Source organism: Capra hircus, chromosome 29 (assembly GCF_001704415.2).
Source record: "Capra hircus breed San Clemente chromosome 29, ASM170441v1, whole genome shotgun sequence".
Lineage (NCBI taxonomy): Eukaryota > Metazoa > Chordata > Mammalia > Artiodactyla > Bovidae > Capra > Capra hircus.
In genome coordinates this window covers 45637583-45659379 of record NC_030836.1, presented here as the reverse complement: position 1 = coordinate 45659379, position 21797 = coordinate 45637583, and the positions used below count along the sequence as shown (strand labels likewise).

General features: G+C 59.8%; 2 protein-coding genes across 5 annotated transcripts; both read left to right on the top strand.

The window, feature by feature from the left end:
* Window positions 1324–11153, top strand: CLCF1 (cardiotrophin-like cytokine factor 1). Of its 4 annotated transcripts, none has more exons than XM_018043494.1 (3): window positions 1324–1470; window positions 7728–7894; window positions 9713–11153. In XM_018043494.1, exons 1-3 carry the CDS (start codon window positions 1455–1457, stop codon window positions 10205–10207), a joined length of 678 nt encoding a protein of 225 aa, XP_017898983.1. In that variant the 5' UTR covers window positions 1324–1454; the 3' UTR covers window positions 10208–11153. The 4 variants fall into 4 exon arrangements, with proteins under 4 accessions (XP_017898983.1, XP_017898982.1, XP_017898984.1 ...); XM_018043493.1 differs by lacking the exon at window positions 1324–1470 and adding an exon at window positions 2063–2149; XM_018043495.1 differs by lacking the exon at window positions 1324–1470 and adding an exon at window positions 2499–2747.
* On the top strand, window positions 19601–21371 carry POLD4 (DNA polymerase delta 4, accessory subunit). The gene is made up of 4 exons (XM_005699945.3): window positions 19601–19906; window positions 20120–20209; window positions 20427–20538; window positions 20900–21371. The coding sequence occupies exons 1-4, from the start codon at window positions 19810–19812 to the stop codon at window positions 20922–20924; spliced, it is 324 nt and encodes a 107-aa protein (XP_005700002.1). The 5' UTR covers window positions 19601–19809; the 3' UTR covers window positions 20925–21371.

Here is a 21797-nt window from a genome sequence, read left to right as displayed (position 1 = left end):
TGATGCCGTTCTCCAGAGGAGTCACTGTGCAGGTCTGGCCCACCACCACCTTTCCCTCCTTGGGGCGGCAAACAGACTACAACAAAAGCAACTTATTACCAAGTGATTTAATTGGTGGTCTGGCCCTCTAGAGCATTCAAGCCTTGGAGACCAAATGACCGAAGAAAAGTCGTGGAGTGGGGATGTCTGCACGCCCCAGAGGAGAGTGTTTCCTCTGTGCTCTCCTTGGCCGTCCTCTGCGCAGGGAGAGAGGGAGACCCTCCAGGGAGGGTCTGGGCTTATGGGTCCCCTAGGGATCCCGCCTGGCGAGTCCCTGTCCAGTCCCAAGGGAAGGATGGACAGAGGACACTTCACAGCCCAGGCACTCCTACCCCACCACCTGGAAAGCCCACAGCCCCAATTCCAAAGGCAAAAGAAAGCAGAGTCTTCATGGGAAAGCATTTCCCAAGTGGGGACTCTGGGTCTCTCCATCGCCTTGCACCCAAGCGGTCTCGCTGAGTCACCCCTGAAACCTCTGGTGTTGAAACTGGTCTGGTGCCTCGTGCTGATTAATGAATTACGAGTCCCCCACCCATAAGCACTCTCCTGGCCAGGGGCAGGAAGAATGCAGAACCCTGTGAACTGGAGGGAAGAACCCTCTGCCAAGTGCCCTCTTCCCTCCGCACTGGGCAGTGGGCCTGTGGTGCCCTCTGCCCGCCCCCCCCCCCCGGGGGAGGGGCATTATGAGCCGGTTAGTCACCTGCCCCAGCCCGGGCGCCTCGCTTAGCCTCGGCGTTTGGAAATGGGACAGGCGGCGGGACAATAGGCAAGGGGGGCGGTCAGCCCAGACAAAGGGCAGCAGGAAAAACACCATCACTTGCTTCGAAGCCAGCTCGCTGGCATTTGGGAGAATGTGTCATTGCGTTTACTCGGGGTGGGGGGTGGGGAGGGAGGGGTAGGGAGGTTAGAGATGCTGAGGCAGAGGTAGGGTGAGAGCGGGACCCCGCCGGGGCTGGGGGCCGGCGCCCCAGGCCGACACCCAGGGAGAAGAAAAGGGGCGGCCAGCTCACTCCCCTGCCTCTGGGGAGTTTGCCGACGGACGGATGCCCTCCTGCCCCCTCCCCCAGGAGGCCCGGGGTGGTACCGCCGCAGCCTCGCCTCACCTCACCCCCCCTCGGTGTTGTGGGAGGGAGAGGAGCCCCAGAAGCCCTCCCTTCCCTCCTCCCCCCTCCTCCCCCCACCCCGGGGAGGGCCGCTACAATTTGTGGTTACAGCTTTACACGTCAGAAAAAAAAAGTTTGCAGAATGTCCCACACCGAAAAAAAAAAAAAAAAAATCCGAAACCGAGCGAAAAAAACCTGCGAGTGGGCCTGGCGGATGGGATTATTAAAGCTTCGCCGGAGCCGCGGCTCGCCCTCCCACTCCGCCAGCCTCCGGGAGAGGAGCCGCGCCCGGCCCGCCCGGCCCCCAGCCCCATGGACCTCCGAGCAGGTAGGAGCCAGGCGCCCGAGGCCCCGGCCCCCGCCCCCGCCCGGGAGCCGCCAGATCCGGTTCCCGTCCTTCCCCCAGGGAGTCTCGAGCCGGGGCCAGGCCGGGGAGCCGGGCGCTGCCCCCGCCTGCGGGGCTCGGGCCGGGGCGGGGGGGCACGGGCCGGGCGCCCTCGAGAGGGGCCGGGCGGGGACGCGGCATTCCTGGAGTCCGCTCGGCGGGGCCAGGAGGTGGCCGGAGCGCGGCGGGCAGCCCGGGCGACCCGCAGACCTGGGAGGCGGCCACCTGGAGCCCGGCGAGGCGGGGTCCCGGGACCCCGGAGGACCGAGCCCCGCGCCAAAGTCGGGAGAGCGAGTCCGAGGAGGGAGCGGGTCTGCGGGAGGAGACGGCGCGCGTGGAGAAGGAGGGGGCCGGGAGAGGAAGCGGGCGGGAGGGAGGGGGCTCGGGGGAGCCCGAGGCCGGGCCGGCGGGAGGCGAGGGGAGGCCGACACCTCGGGCCGCGCCGCTCTCCCTCCCCGGCCCGCCGGGAGGGGAGGGCGGGAAGGAGGGCGGGCGAGAGGAGGGAGGAGGGCAGAGCCGCGCCGGGCTGGTCCGGGCCGGGCCGCGGGAGTCGCGGCTTCCTCGCTGCGCGCCGCGCGGCCGGAGCCCACCATGCTGCCCGTGGCGGGCGAGCCGGCGGCAGGTAGGGGCCGGGCGGCGGCCGCGAGCCCCCCGGGCCGGCCCGCAGTGGCCTGGGAGTGATTAGTGCTGGCGGGCTTGGCGGGGGGGCGCGGTGGCGGGCGCAGCCCGTCCGGACCGGGCAGCAAAGTCTGTCACCGGCAGGGGAGCGGCGGCGCCGGCCGCTCGGCCCCGGCGGCCCGCGGGAGGGCGGGCAGGGAGTGGACGGCGCGGAAAAGGGCAGCGGCCCGGCCGAGCCCGGAGCCCCGGCGCCCCCGGACCCCGCCCCCGCCCCCGCCGCCGGGAAGGGAGCGACCGGGCGGGAGCGGGCCGGGGGCGGGGCCGGGGGCGCCGGGGCCACACAGGGGGAAGGCGCCGCCGCCGCCGCAGGGAGGGGGCCGGGGGCGAGAGGTCACCGCCGAGGGGGCAGGGCGGGCGAGCGGGCCGAGCCCCTCGGGGGAACCCCCAGGCCCCGGGCCTCGCCAGAGTCCCCTCATCCCGGTTCTCCCCACCTTCCTTCCCAGCGACTCCGCTCTGCGCTCCAGATGCCCTCCCCAGACTCCCACCTCCCAGAGGACGCGTCCCCGCTTCCTCCTGCGCCCTGCCCGGCCCGCCCCTCTGGGGTAGGAGGGGGCTGCCGGGAGGGGAGGGGCGGCTGGAGGTCCGGCTTGGCCGGGGCGGTCCGAGCCTCGGAGAGCGGCTGTGGGGCGCGGGGGCGGGGGGGGCGGGGTGCACTGGACGCGCTCCTCGGTCGGGCGCTCTCTGACTCCTCCAGGCTGACACCTCTGTGCTTTCCCTGTCCCCACGAAGCCCTCCCCGGATGCGGGAACACATGTCTGCCCTTCCCGCGGGACACGGGGATACACCACCACCGCCCCCCCCACCCAACAGAGCAGACCCGGTGCCCTCACTGGCTCAGACACCCTCGCTGCCCTGGAGCCAACCGGGGGGAAGAAACAGGCGCCAGGCAGAAGTGGCAGCGACTGTCCCGCAGCAGCCCTGAGAGGCCTCGCCTCCCAGCTGGTGTGATGTCTCCCCCTCCGCCGGCAGAGCCCTGCGCGGGCCGTTCACGCTTTTGCACACTCCCTCGGCACTAGCTACTCTGTTAGTGACACTTCACATTCCTCCCCACAATCCCACCTGTCTATTCACACTCGGCTCCTGTATGCTCCCTGAGCCCCTCCCACACTCTCTGGATAACAACACCCTTTCAAGCACACCCACACAATTGCTGGACTATTTCCTTCATTTTGCGCTCCCTGCGCCCCCCGCCCCATGCCTGCTTTCTGCCCGGCTCCACCCAGGGTCCTCTTGTGGCACAACCCCGACCCTGGACTCCAAGGAAAGCCTGACTCCTGGTTGGGAATGGACTCCTCAAGGCTGGAAGGCGGGCTGCCCATCTGCTTCTTTCCCTGGGCCTCAGTTTCCTCTTGTATCATTTAGGCTGGAAGAGAAGGGCAGGGGGGGCGCTGCTGAAGAGGTCGGCAGAGCAGGAGTGCCACGTGGTTTGAAATTTAGCTGCACAGTGCAACCCCATCACACAAGCCCAGCCACTGGATGGGCTGGTGACAGAGAGGTCTCCTGACTTCTGGGCCCACCCGTTACCCACTCCTAAGCCTCTTCTCAGTTGCCTGGGGGATAGGGAACCAAGGAGAGAATGATGGAAGGGAGAGAAGGAAGACAAGGGAGGTGCAACCAGCCCAGAAGACCAGGAAAGCTGGGCTGTTCCTTTAGGCTCCCTGAAAAGAGGGTCTAAGGGGTGGCCCCTGGGGCTGTTCCCTGACTCTCCTGCCACCGTGGACCCAGCACGCCTTCAGTGGCTGCGTTCCCTTGGTGCTGCCCCGCTGAGCCCTCCGAGGTCACCAGGGTGCTGGGCCTGGCCTGGCCTCCAGGCAGGGCCTTCACTCTTCCTTGCACCCTCAGCCCAGCACCTCTGGGCAGTGCCTCCCAGCTCCTACCTGTCGGGCTGATGGCTCTGAGCCACCAGTCCAAGGTGCAGAGTCTCCTGGCTGACCGGTCCTCCCCACTGTGACTGCCCTGGCTCGTGTGCACTGCTGAGCCCCCTATCTTTCCTGACTGAGGTCAGATTGGGGTAGACGGGCTAAGGGGGGCAGCTGCCTAGAGACACGCGTCCATGGGGTCTGCCTGCCTACGCAGCCGTGTCAGGGTGGCCATGCGCGTGCGTGGGCTGAGAGTGTGTGTGTGTGTGTGTGTGTGTGTGTGTGTTCATGAGGGGGGCCTCGGTTCCCAGGGCCCAGGGATCTGGATGGAATTAGGGGCTGGCCGGGGCGGGGGCCAGGATGGGGGGTGGCGGGGGCCCCCACAGCAGGAAATGTGAGCTGCTCTCATTAGCTCCTCACGTGCTCAGCCGGATTTATAAACACAGGGGAAGACGGGATGTAAACAATCAGTGGGCAGCAGCCAGAGGCAGAGTTGGGGCGGGGGCCGGGCTGGGGGCCAGGGCTGGGGGAGGGGGCCCAGGACACAGCCCCCCAGTGGCCGGCCCACCTGCACACCCTGCGCCTGCAGAGGAGGGGGAGTGTGAGGACTCCAGGGTGCCCCCAGCACTTGCCCTCCGCAGGCTCAGGCAGGCTGCGCCGAGTCCAGGGCCCGCGGCTGACCCACAGGTGTGCTCTGCTCGGACAGCTCTCAGTTTTGCTGCCTGAGAGGTGGGACATCTTGCCCAGAGCACTGGCCATCCCGTCAGAGGAGAGCCCTTTGGCCTTCTACTCCCCTGCTGCCTCTTCTCCCTCTGGATTTCTGAGGCTCCTTCCCTCTTGATCCCTCAGATCCTTCAGCTCTCTCCCCCCACCCTCCACCCCCCACCCCCCCAGCCTTCAATGACACAGTTACCTCAGAACTGAAATATTCCTGGAAACACCGGCCTTGTCTGGTTAATTTCATGAGCCGTTTTTCTGCCCAGATGACTTCGCTCTTGTTTTTCCAGAGGCTTCTCCCCGTGCTGTCCCTGTGTAGGGAGCCAGTCCTCCCCAGGGATGTCCCACAGGACCCAGAGGGGGAGGGAAGAACAAGGCCCAGAACTGGGTTCCTGACCTCCCGCCCCCACCCTCTGTGCGCCAGGCAGCATCCAGTCCTAGAACTCTGGCTGGCAGGGCTGCCCAGAGCAGGGTGGGGTAAAGAGCCGAGCCTAGCTCCTAACTGCCGGTTCTGCTGGGACCCTCGGCGTCATCACTAACTTCGAGAAGAGACCGGACTCAGTCCCAGAAGGGCTGCTCCCTGCTCAGCAGGTCTGCAACCCCTGAAACTAACCCCTCACTGTGCCCATGGGATCCTGGGCACTCAGCCAGACAGCCAGGCTGAGGGCAGCAGAGAAGGGCCTGGAGTTGTCTGGGATGTGAAGAACAGGGAATAGAAAGGGGGGCTTCCTTGGTGGTCCAGTGGTTAAGACTCAACGTGTGTACTGCAGGGGGCACGGGTTTGATCCCTGCTTGGGGAACTAAGATGCCCCCACATGCTGCTCACCACAGCCAAAAAAAAGAGAGGGGTGGGGAGGAAAAAGAAGGGAACTCAGAGTCAGCAAGAGTTAGGGGTGGAAAGGAATGGATGAAGAGAGGACCATTTGGGAGGGAAGCCCCAGGCTACAGATGGAGAAGAGGAAAAGGGGAGCCTGTCTCCCCAGGCAGCAGCTATGGGTCTGGCCCTGCCTTCTGTCCTGAAACACACATGGGTGGGGCACGCACGCACACACACACACATCCTCAAACAAGAGCCCTTCACTCAAGACAGCAGAATCCCTGAGACTAGAGGCACCCTGTTACCATACCCCATCAGTGCAGCCAGCCAGTAAAGCATCTGAAACAGTCAGACCGACCAGCGGGCCACTGCAGAAGGTTCCACCTGAGCCCTGCCCTCCACAGAGACCTTCCAGACCACATGAATCCTAAACCCTCCGAGGCTGCAACCCTCTCTAAACCCCTGACCCAGCATATGACTAAGTCTAAACATACCTGATCTTAATTCTAACTCCACACTTACCATAACTCTAAGTACAATCAACTTGTTAAACTCATATCCAACTTATTTTTATCAAAGCAACATATGTCATTGTAGAAAATTTGACAGGATATAATTTATAAAATAAGGAAACCACTCTTGACCTCACACCTCTCCAAGCTTAAAACCCAAACTAGCCCTACTCCGAGTGACACACCGTGTATCGTCCCATCAGACAGCGACATCAACAGATGCACAAACTTCAGCCCCAGCCAACCCTCTGCCTGCCCAGACCTAACCACATCCCCCAGCTGGACTCAAACCTCAACCACACTCAGTCAGCCAGATCCCAATAAACTAACCTGAAACTTTGAAAGGAACCCAGTCCTTAAACCTAATCTAGCCCAGTGCCAATTACAGCCTTAGTCTCTCCTAACCCTCATTGCCACTGCCAATCCCAAGGCCCACTGAATCCTGGTCTAGTGCTCTTGACCTTGAACCTCACCTAAAAGCTGGGAACATCATATTTCCCAATGGTCGAGTCTTTCCTCACAGCTCTGACCCCTGGCCTCTGGTATCCTGCGGGGCCCAAACTCTCCAGCACCACCAGCGGACAAGCTGTCCCCAGCCTGTCTTCACGGCAGACCGATCCACCAGTCTCATTCAGGTCTAACCTTCCCGATCCAATAACCTAGAGGAGCATGGGGCAGATCTCACTGCAGCCAGCCTCTCAGAGCGAACACATGTCCTTCAGTCTAACTCGATCCTACACTTTTCACGCACCGGAATCAAATCCCAGAATGTAGCCCCCGCCACCCACCCGAGCCAGCCCCATGTCCTTCAGCCCGCCCGGCCCTGGTGTCCACAGCTACACCTTGCCTCTGACCCTGGTGGTCTGACCCTGTGTCCTGCCTCTGGCTCAATTCCCACTCGTGGCTGCCTCTCGCGCGTCCCTCTCAGGGCTGACTTCTCTCAACTTGAATCTCTGACACGTGCTGTTTCCCAACCCCTGGGCTCCCCCTAAGCTGCAGAGGGTGGGAGAGAAAGCCGAGGTACAGCTAGAACCTGGGAATACTGATTCTGATTCGCAGTCTCTCGGCCTGTCTACACACACACACACACACACACACACACACACACACACACACACACACACACACACACACACACACACACACACACACACACACACACACACACACACACACACACACACACACACACACACACGGCGACTCTTAGCTGACACACAAATACACACACACACACACACACACACACACACACACACACACACACACACACACACACACACACACACACACACACACACACACACACACACACACACACACACACACACACACACACACACACACACACACACACACACGGCGACTCTTAGCTGACACACAAATGCTCTCCAGTACCTCCTGGTAGACACACAGGCCAAGCCCTCGTCCTCAAACACAAATATGCCTCCAGGAACACACTCTCTCAGGCCAGGGAGCGCCCCTCCTCCACTCCACCTGCTCCCATCTGGTGTCCCACCCTGGCCACGCTCCCGCCCAAGGTGGGGACAGACACCTGCCAGCTGCCTCCTGGGCCAGGCCAGGCCACCCTCACGCTCCTCACTGCCCTGTCCACAGGGGATTCGTGGGGGATGCTCGCGTGCCTGTGCACCGTGCTCTGGCAGCTCCCTGCAGTGCCAGCCCTCAACCGCACGGGAGACCCGGGGCCCGGCCCCTCCATCCAGAAAACCTATGACCTCACCCGCTACCTGGAGCACCAGCTCCGCAGCTTGGCTGGGACCTATGTGAGTATCTGGGGCTGCTCAGGGGCTGGGAGCCGGTGGAGAATGGGGGTGAGGGAAGAGAGAACACCAAGAGAGTGGGGGTCCTGGTGAATGACGGGGTGATGGGGAGGGGCTTGGGCTCTCAGGAGTCCTCCTGGCTGGCCCATCTCCTGCCCTCCCTCTTGGGGAAGGTGCCCCCTCCTCCCCATCCCTGGCCCCAGGTCTAGGCATGTGGGCAGGCCTCGCACCCGCCTTGGCCCATTGCCGCACTGGCTGCCGGCCCAGCCGCCCGCCTCCCCCTGAGGGCCAGGGAAGTCTCCTCTGTTTACACCGTGTTGTGGTGTCTCTCGCCCCGGGTGGGGCTGGGTGGGGCTGGAGGGCCCCACCCCCCATGCCTGTGTTCCAGCTCGTCTCTGCCCCAGACCTGGGGCCCTGCTGCTCTGGACCCATGGGCCTCCCTTCTGTCTGCCTCTCCCATCCTAGCTGGGCCTCCTAAGGGGGACTTGGGGAGAAAAGGGGACTGTAGGGAACCCCGGCCAGGAGGGGCAGGGGGTTCAGGGTGCCGATGGAAGCTATGCCAAAAGGATCTGGGTGCGGTCTGGAGGTGCTCAGAGAGCCCAGGAGAGAAGGGAGGAGGGTCAGGGTTGCCGAGGACCATGGGGAACTGGCCCCTCTTCCCGTGTTCCTCCTCCACATCCCAGACCCTACTCTGGAGCCAGGGAAAGAAGGGGGAGGAGGGTGGCGGGGGAGCTGGCTCCAGCCCCAGGATACACCGAGGAAATTAGTTTGTCTCTGAGCTTGTCAGCGTGTGAACCTCCCCCTGGGCTTGCCTATCCCAGGCCTCGCCTCTTGCTTCTCCCTCTCTCTCCCAGCTGAGCAGGCTCCCTAGCCCTCTCCCTGGGCCCCAGGCCTCTCCCCTGAGGGTTGGCAAGGCTCTGTCCTGACCCTAGACTGTCTTCACACCCTTCCTCCTGCCCAGCGCTTGAGATGGCCTGTTTCTGCCTCCAGCAGCCCTGCGCCTCTGAGCCCCTCTCTAGGGGCCTCAGTGAGGACTGTGTCCCCTGCCCTCCAGCGAGTGGCCCAGGCTCATCAGGGGCAGGCGTAGCTCGGGTGCCCCCAGGCTCTCTGCCTTCCCACCCGCTCTCCTCTCTGCCTTCCCGTCCAGGAAACCTCTACTTGACTCTGCTACCCGCTCCAGCTCCCGACCCTTTTGCTTCCCCGGGCTTTCCCTGCCAAATTTCTTGAAGGAGTGGTCTACACCCTCTGCCTCCACTTCCTCTCCACCCACTCACTCCTTAACCCCTGCAATCTGGCTTCCAGGCCACGGAACCGTTCTCTCCGAGGTCGTCAGGCACCTCATTCTTGCCAAGCCCAACGGTGTTCCTGAGACTCACTCTCCTCACTCTCTGTTTTGCAGCCCTGCTACTGAGCCCTGCTGCCTTCTCGAGCTCCTCTTCTTGGCTCTGCACTCTCCTGGTCCACCTTCACCTCTGTGGCCTGGCCTCCTGGGTCCTCAGGGCTCCTCTCCTGCTCTGCCCCGCCCCCGCGGGGCGCTCTCCCAAGGCTGGTGCTCTCAGCCGGTCAGCACGTCCTTCCTGAGTTTCTCCTGCGTGTTTTCCTCTTTCTGCACTTCTCCATAGGGGAGCTCATCGCCCTCGTTGCTTCAACTGTCACCTCCATGCCAATGACATCCCCGGAGAAACTTAGGGGAGGCCTAGCATGGAGATGGGGCCAGTGTCAGGGGACGCAGGAAATAGAAGCTTTGGGGGCGAGCACCTCCCAGCAGGCCAGCCGGCTCCTCTGCCCCCCTCCTTCCCCATCGTCCTCTCCTTTTCACAGCTGAACTACCTGGGCCCCCCTTTCAACGAGCCTGACTTCAACCCCCCTCGGCTGGGGGTGGAGACTCTGCCCAAGGCCACTGTCAACCTGGAGGTGTGGCGAAGCCTCAATGACAAACTGCGGCTGACCCAGAACTACGAGGCCTACAGCCACCTCCTGTGCTACCTGCGGGGTCTCAACCGCCAGGCCGCCACGGCCGAGCTGCGCCGCAGCCTGGCCCACTTCTGCACCAGCCTCCAGGGCCTGCTGGGCAGCATCGCGGGCGTCATGGCAGCTCTGGGCTACCCTCTGCCCCAGCCTCTGCCCGGGACTGAGCCCACCTGGGCCCCTGGCCCTGCCCACAGTGACTTCCTCCAGAAGATGGACGACTTCTGGCTGCTGAAGGAGCTGCAAACCTGGCTGTGGCGCTCAGCCAAGGACTTCAACCGACTCAAGAAGAAGATGCAGCCTCCGGCCACCGCGGTCACCCTGCACCTAGAGGCCCGTGGCTTCTGATCTCCGACCACCCTCTCCTTCCGCTGCTCCTTCCAGCCCTGCTCCCACTCTAGGAGGGAGAAACGTGTACACCAACACTTGTTGAGCCAGGAGACTGAAGCCGTGAGCCTCTAGCCTCCCTGTGCTTGGAGGAGGGTGTGATGCAATGAGGCCCATCCCCTCCTGGCCTCCCTAAGTCCTACGGGTCTGAGGAAGAGGTGCAATAGGCCCCATCCCATTTCCACAGGACGTCATGGTCAAGGGCACCCAGAGTGGCTGCAGTCGGTGTGAGGCTCTTGCAGCTTCCTGCTTCCTGCCCACCACTTGCCAGCACCCACCCAGCCCCTCGAGTGGCACTTCCAGGAAGCGTGCCTGTGGGGCAGGGAGAGGGGGTACCATCACATGTGCCTTTCTGGGGTGAAACCCTTTGGCTGCCCTGCTCTCCTTAGATGGGTGTTGCTCCCCCACCCCTCAAACAACTCAATACATGCAGTTCAGGAAGCACACAGTGGCCAAGTCCAGACGGAAGAGATGGGATGAAAAACGGAAGAGGCGGGGTCTGCAGTGGAGGTAATACTGAAAGCAGAGGGGCAGGGACAGACTGGACCCAGGGGTCACCAAGGTGATCCGTGGCACAGGGTGTCATCCAGAAGGACATGGCCTTGAATTTTCTTGCCAGCTACAGGGTGCCTCCCTTCTGCCCCCTTTCCCAGGGTATCTGTGGGTTGCCCGGGCTGGGGAGGGCAACCATAGCCACAGCCACAGAATTTCCTGAAAGTTTACATTGCGGTAGCATTTCGGGGTACGGGGGCAGCTCCCCTAGGCCCTGCCCCCCAGCCCCACCCAACTCATGACTCTTTTAAGTTTGTTGTATTAATATTTATTTATTTGGAGATGTTATTTATTAGATGATATTTATTGCAGAATTTCTATTCTTGTATTAACAAATAAAATGCTTGCCCCAGAATGTCATCTCTTTGCTTGACCTTGCCCCACCCCTGGCTCTCATCCATGTTCTCCTGGCCTTTCTTCTGCCCACCCCCAGCCCTAGGCTCCCACACCTGCTGGTGGAGGGCCAGAAGCGCAAGAGTTAGCCAAGAGCCGGGGAAGAGGCTCTCTCCTATGTGTCCACCAGGAAGATGCTCTTGCCCCTCACCCACCCTCTCCTCTTATTGTTCAGTCCCTCAGTCGTCTGACTCTGTGACCCCGTGGATTGCAGCACGCCAGGCTTCTCTGTCCTTCACTATCTCCCAGAGTTTGCTCAAGACTCATGCCCATTGAGTCAGTGGACTCAACCATCTCATCCTCTTTTGCCCCCTTCTCCTTTTGCTTGCAGTCTTTCCCAGCATCAGGGTCTTTTCCAGTGAGTTGGTCCTTCGAATCAGGTGGCCAAAATACTGGAGCTTCAGCATCTGTCCTTCCAATGAGTTTTCAGGGTTGATTTCCTTTAGGATTGACTGGTTTGATCTCCTTGCTGTCCAAGAAGTCCTCCCAAATGTCTTCCCGTCTGTCGCTTCCCTTCCTTCTCCCAGCCTTTGCTAATCCACCGTACTCCTCTGGCTCACTTTAGTGGTCCCATAGGTCTGTCCCTGTGCAAAGCTGCTTGTCTGCCCTCTGGCTCTCTTTTCAAGCCCCTCAGCTTCCCCAGGACCCCCACCTGGGGCTGCCTGTCTGAGCCCCCAGCAGTAACCCTCACCTTCTAGACACTTTCCATCTCCCAGGGAGCGCAACAGACTGAGGCCAAGTCACAAGCTTCAGCTGTGATTCTTTGCTCTTCCACATAAAATTAATAGAGGAGAGAGAAGAACTCACACTGCAATGCAAGCAAATAAGACAGATTCTGTTCAGGGATGTTGTTGTTTAGTCGCTCAGTCATGTCTGGTTCTTTGCAACTCCATGGACTGTAGCCCACCATGCTCCTCTCTCCATGGGATTTTTCAGGCAAGAATACAGGAGAGGGTTGCCACTACCTTCTCCAGGGATCTTCCTGACTCAGGGATCGAAGCCTCGTCATCTGCTTGGCAGCCAGATTCTTTACCGCTGAGCCACCTGGGAAACCCCAATCAAGGATGACCTAAGCTCAAATTCCAGGTCCATAACCTACCAGCTGTGTGACCTTGGACAAATGATTTACAGCTCTCTATTGTCCAGTTTCCCCATCTGTAAAATGGGTAAAATTAACACCCTTAGAAGAATGTTGGAAGGGATAAGAGACACAGTGATAGTAAGATGCTTGGCTGAGGCACCAAGGATCCATAATCACAGATGACTGATGTCAGCATATCAGGATGCTCTGGTGAAGAGCTGCTGGGGGGATCAATGCGCTAATTGTTCCCAGGTAATATGGGGATATTTTACCAGGGCCTCTTGCAGACAGTGCCCTAAGTGAAGGGAGTAACAAATGAGGGTGATGTCAACCAGTTGACAGATATTTTAAAGGCCTAATTACCTGCCCATCACTGTGCTCACTGGTGTAGGAGAGCCAAAAGAAGGCCAGGACCTGACCTGGGTGCTGCCCTTACAGAGCCCGAAGTCTCTCTGGGAAGAAACTGGGCTCCTGAGCTGATAAGAAAAAAAAGCACAAAAGCCTGCTCTTGCCGACAGACCCTGGGAGGCGGTGACAAGTGCAGCGTCACCGGAAGTGGGAGATCTGGGCGTATAGGTGCAGGAGCCGTGAACCTGCTTGCGGGTGGGGCGAGCTGGGCTCTGTCAAAGGCCCCTGAGTCACCTGACCCAAGTGGGGAGAACACACCCACCCTGAGGGGTCCAGGCGTGGCCAGGAACACCTGCAGGTCCCACCACCCGCCAGCCTAAGGAAATAGAAAGAAAAGGGCATCTGGGCTGCCTCCATGTAGTGGTTGTTCTGTGAGGCACCAGGCAAGGGGCTAAACAGGATGCAGGCTGAAGGAAGGTACTTCCCGCCTACTGTGTGCTTCCTGGGGGCAGATTCTGAGTCTTCCCCATTTTCCTCTCCAGCACACAGCTCAGGCTCAAGCTCAAGCCCAAAGAAGGTGTTCAATTGGCATGTGGAATGAAACGATCCAGGAAAAAGCGACCAGCCCCCGCCCCATCCCCACCCCCTGCCAAATGCTAGAATCCAAGGCAGAATTTGATTAAGTGCAGAAAGACGCAGGCGAAATACTATCTGAAGGAAGGAGTGATGGCGTCCAGGCGGGCGAGGGCTCTGCCGGTCTGCAAGCTCCACTGGGGAGGAAGTGGCGTCTGCAATCCCCGCTGCTGTATGCCCAGCACCCAGGACACAGTGGGCTCTCCTGAGGGGGATTTGACACCGTTCCTGGAGGGTGGGCAGGACCAGGGCTGGTTGTGTCCACCTCCTTTTTAACCAGGTAGCATCCTGAGGGCAGGCTCCACCGTGTACTCATTGTTGCATCCTTGAAGCATTTCCCCACAATGATAAAGTACTCGATGATCTGATTTGAAGAGCATAGAGACAACAGTATGTGAAAAGCCAAGGGAAGAGCATTTCAAAGAGGCAGCCCCAGGAGACTAGAGAGGAGAAGGGGGGAGAAACTGCATTGGCTTTGGTCACCAGGGAGTCATAGGCCACCTTTGCAAGAGCAGTTGAGAGACAATGAATTGTGAGATTAAAGGAGGAGGTGGTAAGAAGGAAGGTAGAAGAATAAATTTATTCCCTCCGGAGTTTACTGGCAAAGGGAATCTCTAGAGCGAGCAGCAGGATCACGGGAGGGATTTTGCTTGGTGGTTTGCTGTGGGTGTTTTTACCTGCAAGAGGTCAGAACACGTTGTTGCTGTGTGAGGGGTGGCGGGGGAGAAGGACTGAGAGGTTTGGGAGATGGAATCAGGGACAGGCAGAGGAGAATCAAAGGGACTGCTGGGGCACCAGTGACATCAGTAAACACTTCTCTGCTGTGGACTCATCAGCAGGATTGTGACATTCTCTGACATTTCCTAGCGAGCCAGGGTGGCCAGAGCGGGTGGACAGAGTGAAGAGAGGCTATTTCCCAAGGTTGAGAACTGGCAAGGCAGGGATGGCAGAGAATCAAGGCGTGAGAGGCTCTAGAGGGCTAGAGAGTGCATATTGAGTGGCTATGAGCTGTTGTGTGCAGGGGTGCTGGGCGGGGAGCAGAGGGAAATGGCGGGGGGTGGGGCAGGCAGTGGACACAGAGGAGAACCCAGCCGGAAAGGTCATTTTCCCCCAAACAGTTCCTTACTATGACATCAGTGCTGAGTCTTTCTTTGGGGTTTGGCCCTGTGGACCATGGGGCAAGCAGCTCCTGACAAACCACAGCTCATCAGGCTTTTCTGTGAATGGGTTTGTCATGGGTTCTCCATCCATAGATGCTTCAGGAGAGATGACGAGTTTTCACTGGTTATCTTCATTAGTTAGTGTCTTTGGTTATCTCATGTTCCACCTCTTAAGTATGATCTTATAGCCAGAGGGGGAAACAGTGGAAACAGTGACAGACTTTATTTTTGTGGGCTCCAAAATCACTGCAGATGGTGACTGCAGCCATGAAATTAAAAGACACTTGCTCCTTGGAAGAAAAGTTATGACCAACCTAAACAGCATATTAAAAAGCAGAGATATTACTTTGCCAACAAAGGTCCATCTAGTCAAAGCTATGGTTTTTCCTGTAATCAGGTATGGATGCGAGAGTTGGACTGTCAAGAAAGCTGAGCGCTGAAGAATTGATGCTTTTGAACTGTGGTGTTGGAGAAGACTCTTGAGAGTCCCTTGGACTGCAAGGAGATCCAACCAGTCCATCCTAAAGGAAATCAGTCCTGAATATTCATTGGAAGGACTGATGCTGAAGCTGAAACTCCAACACTTTGGCCACCTGATGCGAAGAACTAACTCACTGGAGAAGACCCTGATGCTGGGAAAGATTGAAGGCAGGAGGAGAAGGGGAAGACAGAGGATGAGATGGGTGGATGGCATCACCGACTCGATGGACATGAGTTTGAGTAAACTCCAAGAGTTGGTGATGGACAGGGAGGCCTGGTGTGCTGCAGTCCAGGGGGTCGCAAAAAGTCGGACATGACTAAGCAACTGAGCTGAACTGATAGCCAGAGGCCCAGGGAGGCAGAGGTCAATTTAAGAACCTGAAACACAGAACCCTGCAGTCACCACAGCTGGGGGGTTGGGGGGGAAGGGCATTACCTCTGGACCTCCTTCTGTCCCCAGGAAGGCTAGGGAGGGTGGGAGGGAAGGAGAGAAGGCCCTCCTCCCTGTCACTCCCCACTCCCCCCCCCCCCCCCGACCCCGCCAACAGCGCATGAAGAAGAAATCTCACTCCCATGTTGCGATTCCTACCAGATGGAGAACTGTGAGTTGGGTGAGGCAATGTTCGGGGTGGGGGGATGGCGGGGCGGGTACAGTAGACTCTCCTGGGAGGCGGCAGGACAGCAGTCATGCTTTGCCAGCTTCCTGCTTTTGCAAAGACTGACCCATATCTAGGACTTCGGTCCCCCCTTGGTGTGTGGGGAGATTCATTCAAGCACTTGCCCTCACACAAACACATATTCTTCACCCACTTGCCACAGTGGAGAGGGCCAAGGGAGGCCCTTGTTCCTCTTAACCTAGAGGGCAAGGGTGGTGATCCAGGCCTGGTTGAGCACTCTGACGGGTGGCTCCCTCTCAGCTCCCCCTTATTCTCTGGAGCCACAACTGTCCCTGCCTTTGTCCTTTCAAGTCTTGAGCTCCCTGACTCAGCCTGTTTCCCCAGTTTCCCAGCAGTGGACAAAGCCCTCATCAGTGGGGTGGGGGTGAGGGTGGGGGCAGTGAGGGAGTCACTGTGAGCTTTAGAACCAGAGCTGCAGCCCTCTCCCCAGCCTTCAGTGTGTCTCAGCCTTCCTAGTTCAGAGGCCACCTCTAGGCCCCTCCCCACCTGGCCCTCATCTCCACAAGGCCAGGCCGATGGGGTGGATGTGAAGGAGGACCCTCCTCCCAGCTGGACAAAGTCTGACACCTGGTGGCCAAGGTGAGGAATGGCCAGAAGGGCCCCTTTTCAAAGTTCCCTAGGACTTCTTTAGAGCCGGGAAGGCCAAGGTGAAATGGGAGGTGATGGGAGGGAAGTTTGAATGGGGTAGTGGAGACAGGGCAGAAGAGACATCCAGTGGCAGAAACCCAGACCCAGGGGAACTTCTGCCTACCCCCAGGCTCCTGAAAGCCCACGAGGCCAGGGAAGCTGGAGCAGGAGGAAGGAGGATGTCTGAGGGGGTCAGCAGGGACCAGGAGGAGCTGCCTGAAAGAATTCTGGCCCCACAGGGTGGGAAACGGGGCTCAGGGGTGTGAGTCTGGTGCTGAGAATCTCCAGCTCAGGGTGGGTGGCAGGGCCTGAGGGCCTGAGGAAGGGGGATCTTGGGGAGGGAAGGAGAGTGGCTGCGCCCCACCGCCTGCTGGGCCCCAGGCAGCTGCTCCCCTCTCTCCACCTGCCCCCTCCTCTGAGCTCTGACGGGCCCTCCCCGCAGCAGGCCCCACTGTTGGGGGGTAGGGAAGGGGCTCTTAGGGTGCATGTGCAGTGCTGAGGCCCCCGCCCCCCCATCCTGCCGCATTGTCTGAGCTAAGCCAGGCCTAATCCCCCTTCCCCTCAGAGCAGTCAATGGCAGGCCTCAGCCCTCAGGAAGGTGGTGGGATCCTATTCCAAGTCTTTTCTCTCCTTTTCTCTTGGGTTCCCCCAAGATTTTGGACTTGGCTGTGAGGCAAGCGCCTTGAGTGTTCCAAGGTCATTCCTGCTAGTGTCATCACCAGCCTCTGGGGATCAGGGCTGACAAGGAACCTACATCTGGGTCTCAGGAAAATCCCTGAAAGAGAGAAAGTTTAGCCCCCAAGCCAGACCTCTGGCCTGGCCTTCCAGCCTGAAGCCTGAACCACGACAGGCCCCAGGACAGCGGTTTTGGGGCTAGGCCAGGAGGTTGCCTGAGTAGGGATAGGGGTTCCAGGAAGGAAGAGCAAAAGAGGCAGACAGGGTTGGAAAGCAAAGAAGGAAAACACCTGAGGATGGACAGGTGGACGTCTAGCCTAGTTGCCAGCACAGCTTAGGAATCCAGATGCCAAGTTGGGCAAAGATCCCCAGCTGGACAGGGATGGCCCCAAAACCCCTGAGTGCCAACTCCTTCAGGCCCTGGGGCTTGAGCCCACCTCTGTGTGACTAGGAGAGGGGGCCATGCTGCCTGCGGAGAGTTTGCTCAACTCCAGGCCAGAAAGCCCATCCTAGGGTGCTGGCACTTGAACTGAGAACCTGGACTAGGAGAAGCCAAAGGCCGAGGGAGACATCTTCCAGGCTGAGCAGGGCAGGCTAGCAGGGCCTGGACCAGGCAGGGCTGGGGGCAGCTGGCAGGGATTGCCCAGACAGTGCCCATAGAGCCAGCCAGGGTGCCAGAGGGGAGAGGGACTAGCTCAGCGGTAGGAGCCACGGTGGCCGCCCAGCCGCATACCCCATTTCACGCTCCCTGGGCGGTGGCAGGGCCCCACGGCTATCAGCTTTCAGGGGTGGGAGGGACCAGGAATGAGGAGGGGTCTGCCCCACCCATGGCTCCCTACTCCCTTAGGGCTTTGTGGGCTCAGAAGCTGGGTGCCACACACCTCCAGACACGCCCTCTGGGGAGGGGTGGTCAGACCCACAGAGCCTGAGCACCATCCCTCCCTGGAGTACTCCCTGCCTGACTGGACCCAACACCGAAGCCCTTCACACGCCTGGTGGAGAGGGCCTCCCTGTCTTCCTCCCTGTCACAGCAGGGCCCCTGTCTCCCTCCCTGTGGGCCCCACTTAGTCCGGGAGGCAGATGGGGGGATTAGACTTGGCCCAGCCCAAACAATAAAGCAGGGAAGGGCCCTCCAGCTCTGTGCAGTGCACCCAGGAGCTCTCACTCCTCCACTCCGCTCTCCTCCAGGAAGGGATGGGGAGAGTCAGGCGGGAGGAGGCCCCTGCAGACACGGCCTGTTCCTGCTCCTGCGCCTCCTCTTTGGTGGTCTTTCTCCAGAGCATTCTCCTCCCTTGTGCCCACACTCCTCCTGAAACAGGGCGCCCAGACCCCAGAGCAGTGGGAGAGGAGGAAGCATAAGCCCCTGAGCAGGCCCTTGTGCCCTGGGAGGAAGAACCGGATGGGATCTGTAGAGGGCGATTAGCACTGGGCCGGGCCCTGCAATGATTCCCAGACTCCCACTGGCCAGCACTTTTGCCTGCTGCCAGGAAGTTGGTGAGGAGGAGGCGGGTACAGGGGTGAGTCAGCGATGACAGGAGCCCAAGGGACAAAGGTCATGGGTGGAGAATTGAGAGACACTGTTTACAGCAGCCCACCTCCTCCAGGAGGACTTCCAGTGCTAAGCCAGCCTCACAGTACAACTCATTTCTGACCCTGTCGTCCTCTTCTAGTTTGTTAGGAATTTTATCCTTGCACTGCCATTTGTGTGTCTGTCTGCTTGCCTATTGGCCTGTGAGCTCCTGGGGGACACAGAGGGACGATGGTTTCACCAGGGCCCCACCGTGCCTGACTTCCTACTTCCTGTTATTTTATTTTGGCTGCGCTGGTATGCTTGTGGGATCTTAATTCCCAGAACAGGGACCGAATCCGTTCACCCTGCAGTGTGAGCGCTGGGTCCTAATCACTGGACTGCCAAGGAAGTCAGTACTTCCTACTTTCAAGAACCATTTCTGTCTACTTTAGTTGAGAGAGCGTGTGGGAAAGTGCTCAGGACAGAACTTGGCCACCGTGCAAGCGTCAGGTTTACTGTCGGTATTTTCTACTCATACTCTCACATTGGGACAGATTTTACTGACGAAGGACTAGGGGTCCAACACACTCTGGCCTCCTGCACCGTGTGGAATCTTCCTGAACAGAGGGCAGGGCCAGGCTGTGGGACCCCGGGGCAGTGGAAGAGGCAAGCGCTCGCCTGGACTAAGAGTGGGCAATATCTCTGGGAGCAGACTGTGAGAAAGGAGCTTTCAGAACCCCTGGGCTTCTCCAGCCAGCCAGGTCTCCTGGGGCCGGTGGGGGCGGGGTGGGAGCAGGGAAGGGGTATGGATTAGCCCAAACTCTCTCCGGACCTCCAGACCTGCCCCCACAACGCTCTTTGGGCCAAGGGGCGGGAGTGGAAGTCTCCGGCTGGGCTCTGGGGAGTTACAGACCGGCTACGGGGATTAGTGAGGCTGAAAAGAACATTTGCCTAGGAAGGGAAAACGGGAAGTGAGAGGCCAAGGATAACGCTCTGTAAGTCCCCCGAGACCCACTGCAGACCAGTGTGGGGTGGCCGGAGGAGGTGGTGCCGTCTGGGGCATCTTGACAGGTCCCCCACTCAGCCTCACCCCCCTCCCCCAGAGCACAGCTGTATCAACTGCCCCGCCCCTGCCTGCACCACCTGCCATTGGCTGGGACCAGGCCCCGCCCCATACAGGCAGCCTCTCATTGGCTTAGGTCTGCGGTTTGCATGCTTGCGGGGGTGGGAGAGACGCGTCATTCCCTGGAACCCTCCGGCTTCCTTGCTGTTTGTCTGGGTCGTCCGTCTGCCCATCGCTGGCCCCAGGCTCGCTCTCTGGCCCCAGCCCTCTCTCGCTCTCTCTCAGCAGCTGTCTCTCTCGTGCCCGCTGGCCTGCTTCTCCTTCCCGGCAGTGGCCTCCTCCTCTGCCTGCCTGGGTGGCCGCCATGGGCCGGAAACGGCTCATCACTGACTCCTACCCTGTAGTGAAGAGGAGGGAGGGCTCCGCTGGGCACAGCAAGGGGGAGCTGGCACCAGAGCTAGGTCTCTGAGATGTGGGAGGGCGGGAGGAGTGGACGTGAGGGACATGAAAGGACATGGGCAGTGGAAGGGGAAGTGGAGTATGTCCTCTACTTCCGACAGCAGTGGATAACAGAGGCAGAGGGGTGGTGAGAGCTGGGGAACAGTGGGGTCAGTTGTGAGGCAAGGGGCAGGGCACAGGCCTGGGCAGGCCTGAGGAACAGCATATCATTGCAGGGGAAGAGCCCCTAACCCTGAGCGTGGATGAAGCGGAGCTGGAGCTGCTGAGGCAGTTTGACCTGGCCTGGCAGTATGGGCCCTGCACAGGTGAGAGCCCCTCAGGCCCAAGAGCACATCCAGGAGCCAGTCTTGCCACCCACACGTCTCCCAAGCCAACCCCAGCCCCTGCCTGACCCTCTGGACACTGTCTCCTGAGACGGGGACTCGTGCAGGTCCTGACACACCCCTCCAAACATACTCTCTAGCCTGGACTTTCCCCTGCCCCCTCGAGGCCTCCCTCACTGTCTCCTTTCCACTCCTGCAGGGATCACACGGTTGCAGCGCTGGCATCGGGCAGAGCAGATGGGCTTGAAGCCTCCCCCAGAAGTGCGTCAGGTGCTGCAGAGCCACCCCGGGGATCCCCGCTTCCAGTGCAGGTCAGAGACAAGCCAGGGAGAGCTCTGGGGGGTGGGGCAGGGACTTAAGGTACCACCAGCATGCTGGCCCAGGATGGGGGCTGTCCTGACCTTCGGGAGAAGTAGGTGCCGCCTTGGGGATTGTCACTGGGCAGGCAAGAAGGTTCTACAAGGTGCTGAGTTCAGGAGGCAGAAGCTTGCCTTCGTAATTCTTATCTCTGAGCTAACGGTGGAGAAAGAGTACACCTGGGGCCCAAGGGACTATTTCATGCTCAAAGGTTGGCCAACGGCTTTAGGCCATGGCCGAGAGCTGGGGCTGGTGAGAGCAAGTGGAGAGACTTCACTGATTCAGGTTTCCCTCCATCCCGACCCCCCTGCACAGCCTCTGGCATTTCTATCCCCTCTGACACTCCACCGAAGACCTCCTGCCTGCTACTTGAGAACCAGACACAAGTGAGAGCCAGTTGCTGCCCCGCGGCTCAGCCCTGCTGTGGAGAACATTTGGCAGGAAAGAGGCTCACAGGGAAGGAAAGAGGCCGAATCTGGAGGTCTAACCAACCGGGTTCCAGGGCCCCCTCTGAGAACCGACACAGAGGAAGCCAGGTGACCCCTACAGGGAGAGTGATCTCTGGAGGGCCTGGCCGTGACCCTTCTGAAGCCTGCCACACCCCTGTCCTGGACCCCGTGGTCCCTGGCAGCAGCTTTGGGCAGAACCAGACTCCGGCAGAAGGCAGATGACCTCAGAGGCCAAGATGCACCCGCTCCTCAGGCTGGGAACCAGAGGGCAGAACGGCTGAGCTCACAGGGCAAGGGGTTCACTAGTGCTTATCAATAAAGAACTCTGAGCCTGGAAACCTGACCAGTCTCTTTATGTGGGCCTGCCTGGGCTGTTGATAGGTGACTGAGAACCAGCACCATGCTTTCCTGCAAGGTGTTTGTGTCTCTTCCTCTCCTAACCCTAGACCGGGGAGGAAGGAGAGACACCTTCAAAAAAAAACAACGGTCAGTACTCACAAGTGCTGGGCAACCTCTGGCGCCCCCTGGTGGTTCACAGGAAAACGACTCTAGCCACCTTCCCCGACCAGCCAGGAAAAAACCACTGAACCCATCACCTAGCCTGCCCAGTGCTGCCCAACTCACAAAAATGGGTCCTTTGTCAGAGAAGAACCCATGGGCACACTTATAAGGTCCAGACAGACATCACATTCCCAGAAAGCACCTCCACTTGCCACTGGGGGCCACCTGGCTCCAAAGCAGGGTTGGGGGAGAGTTTCAACCCA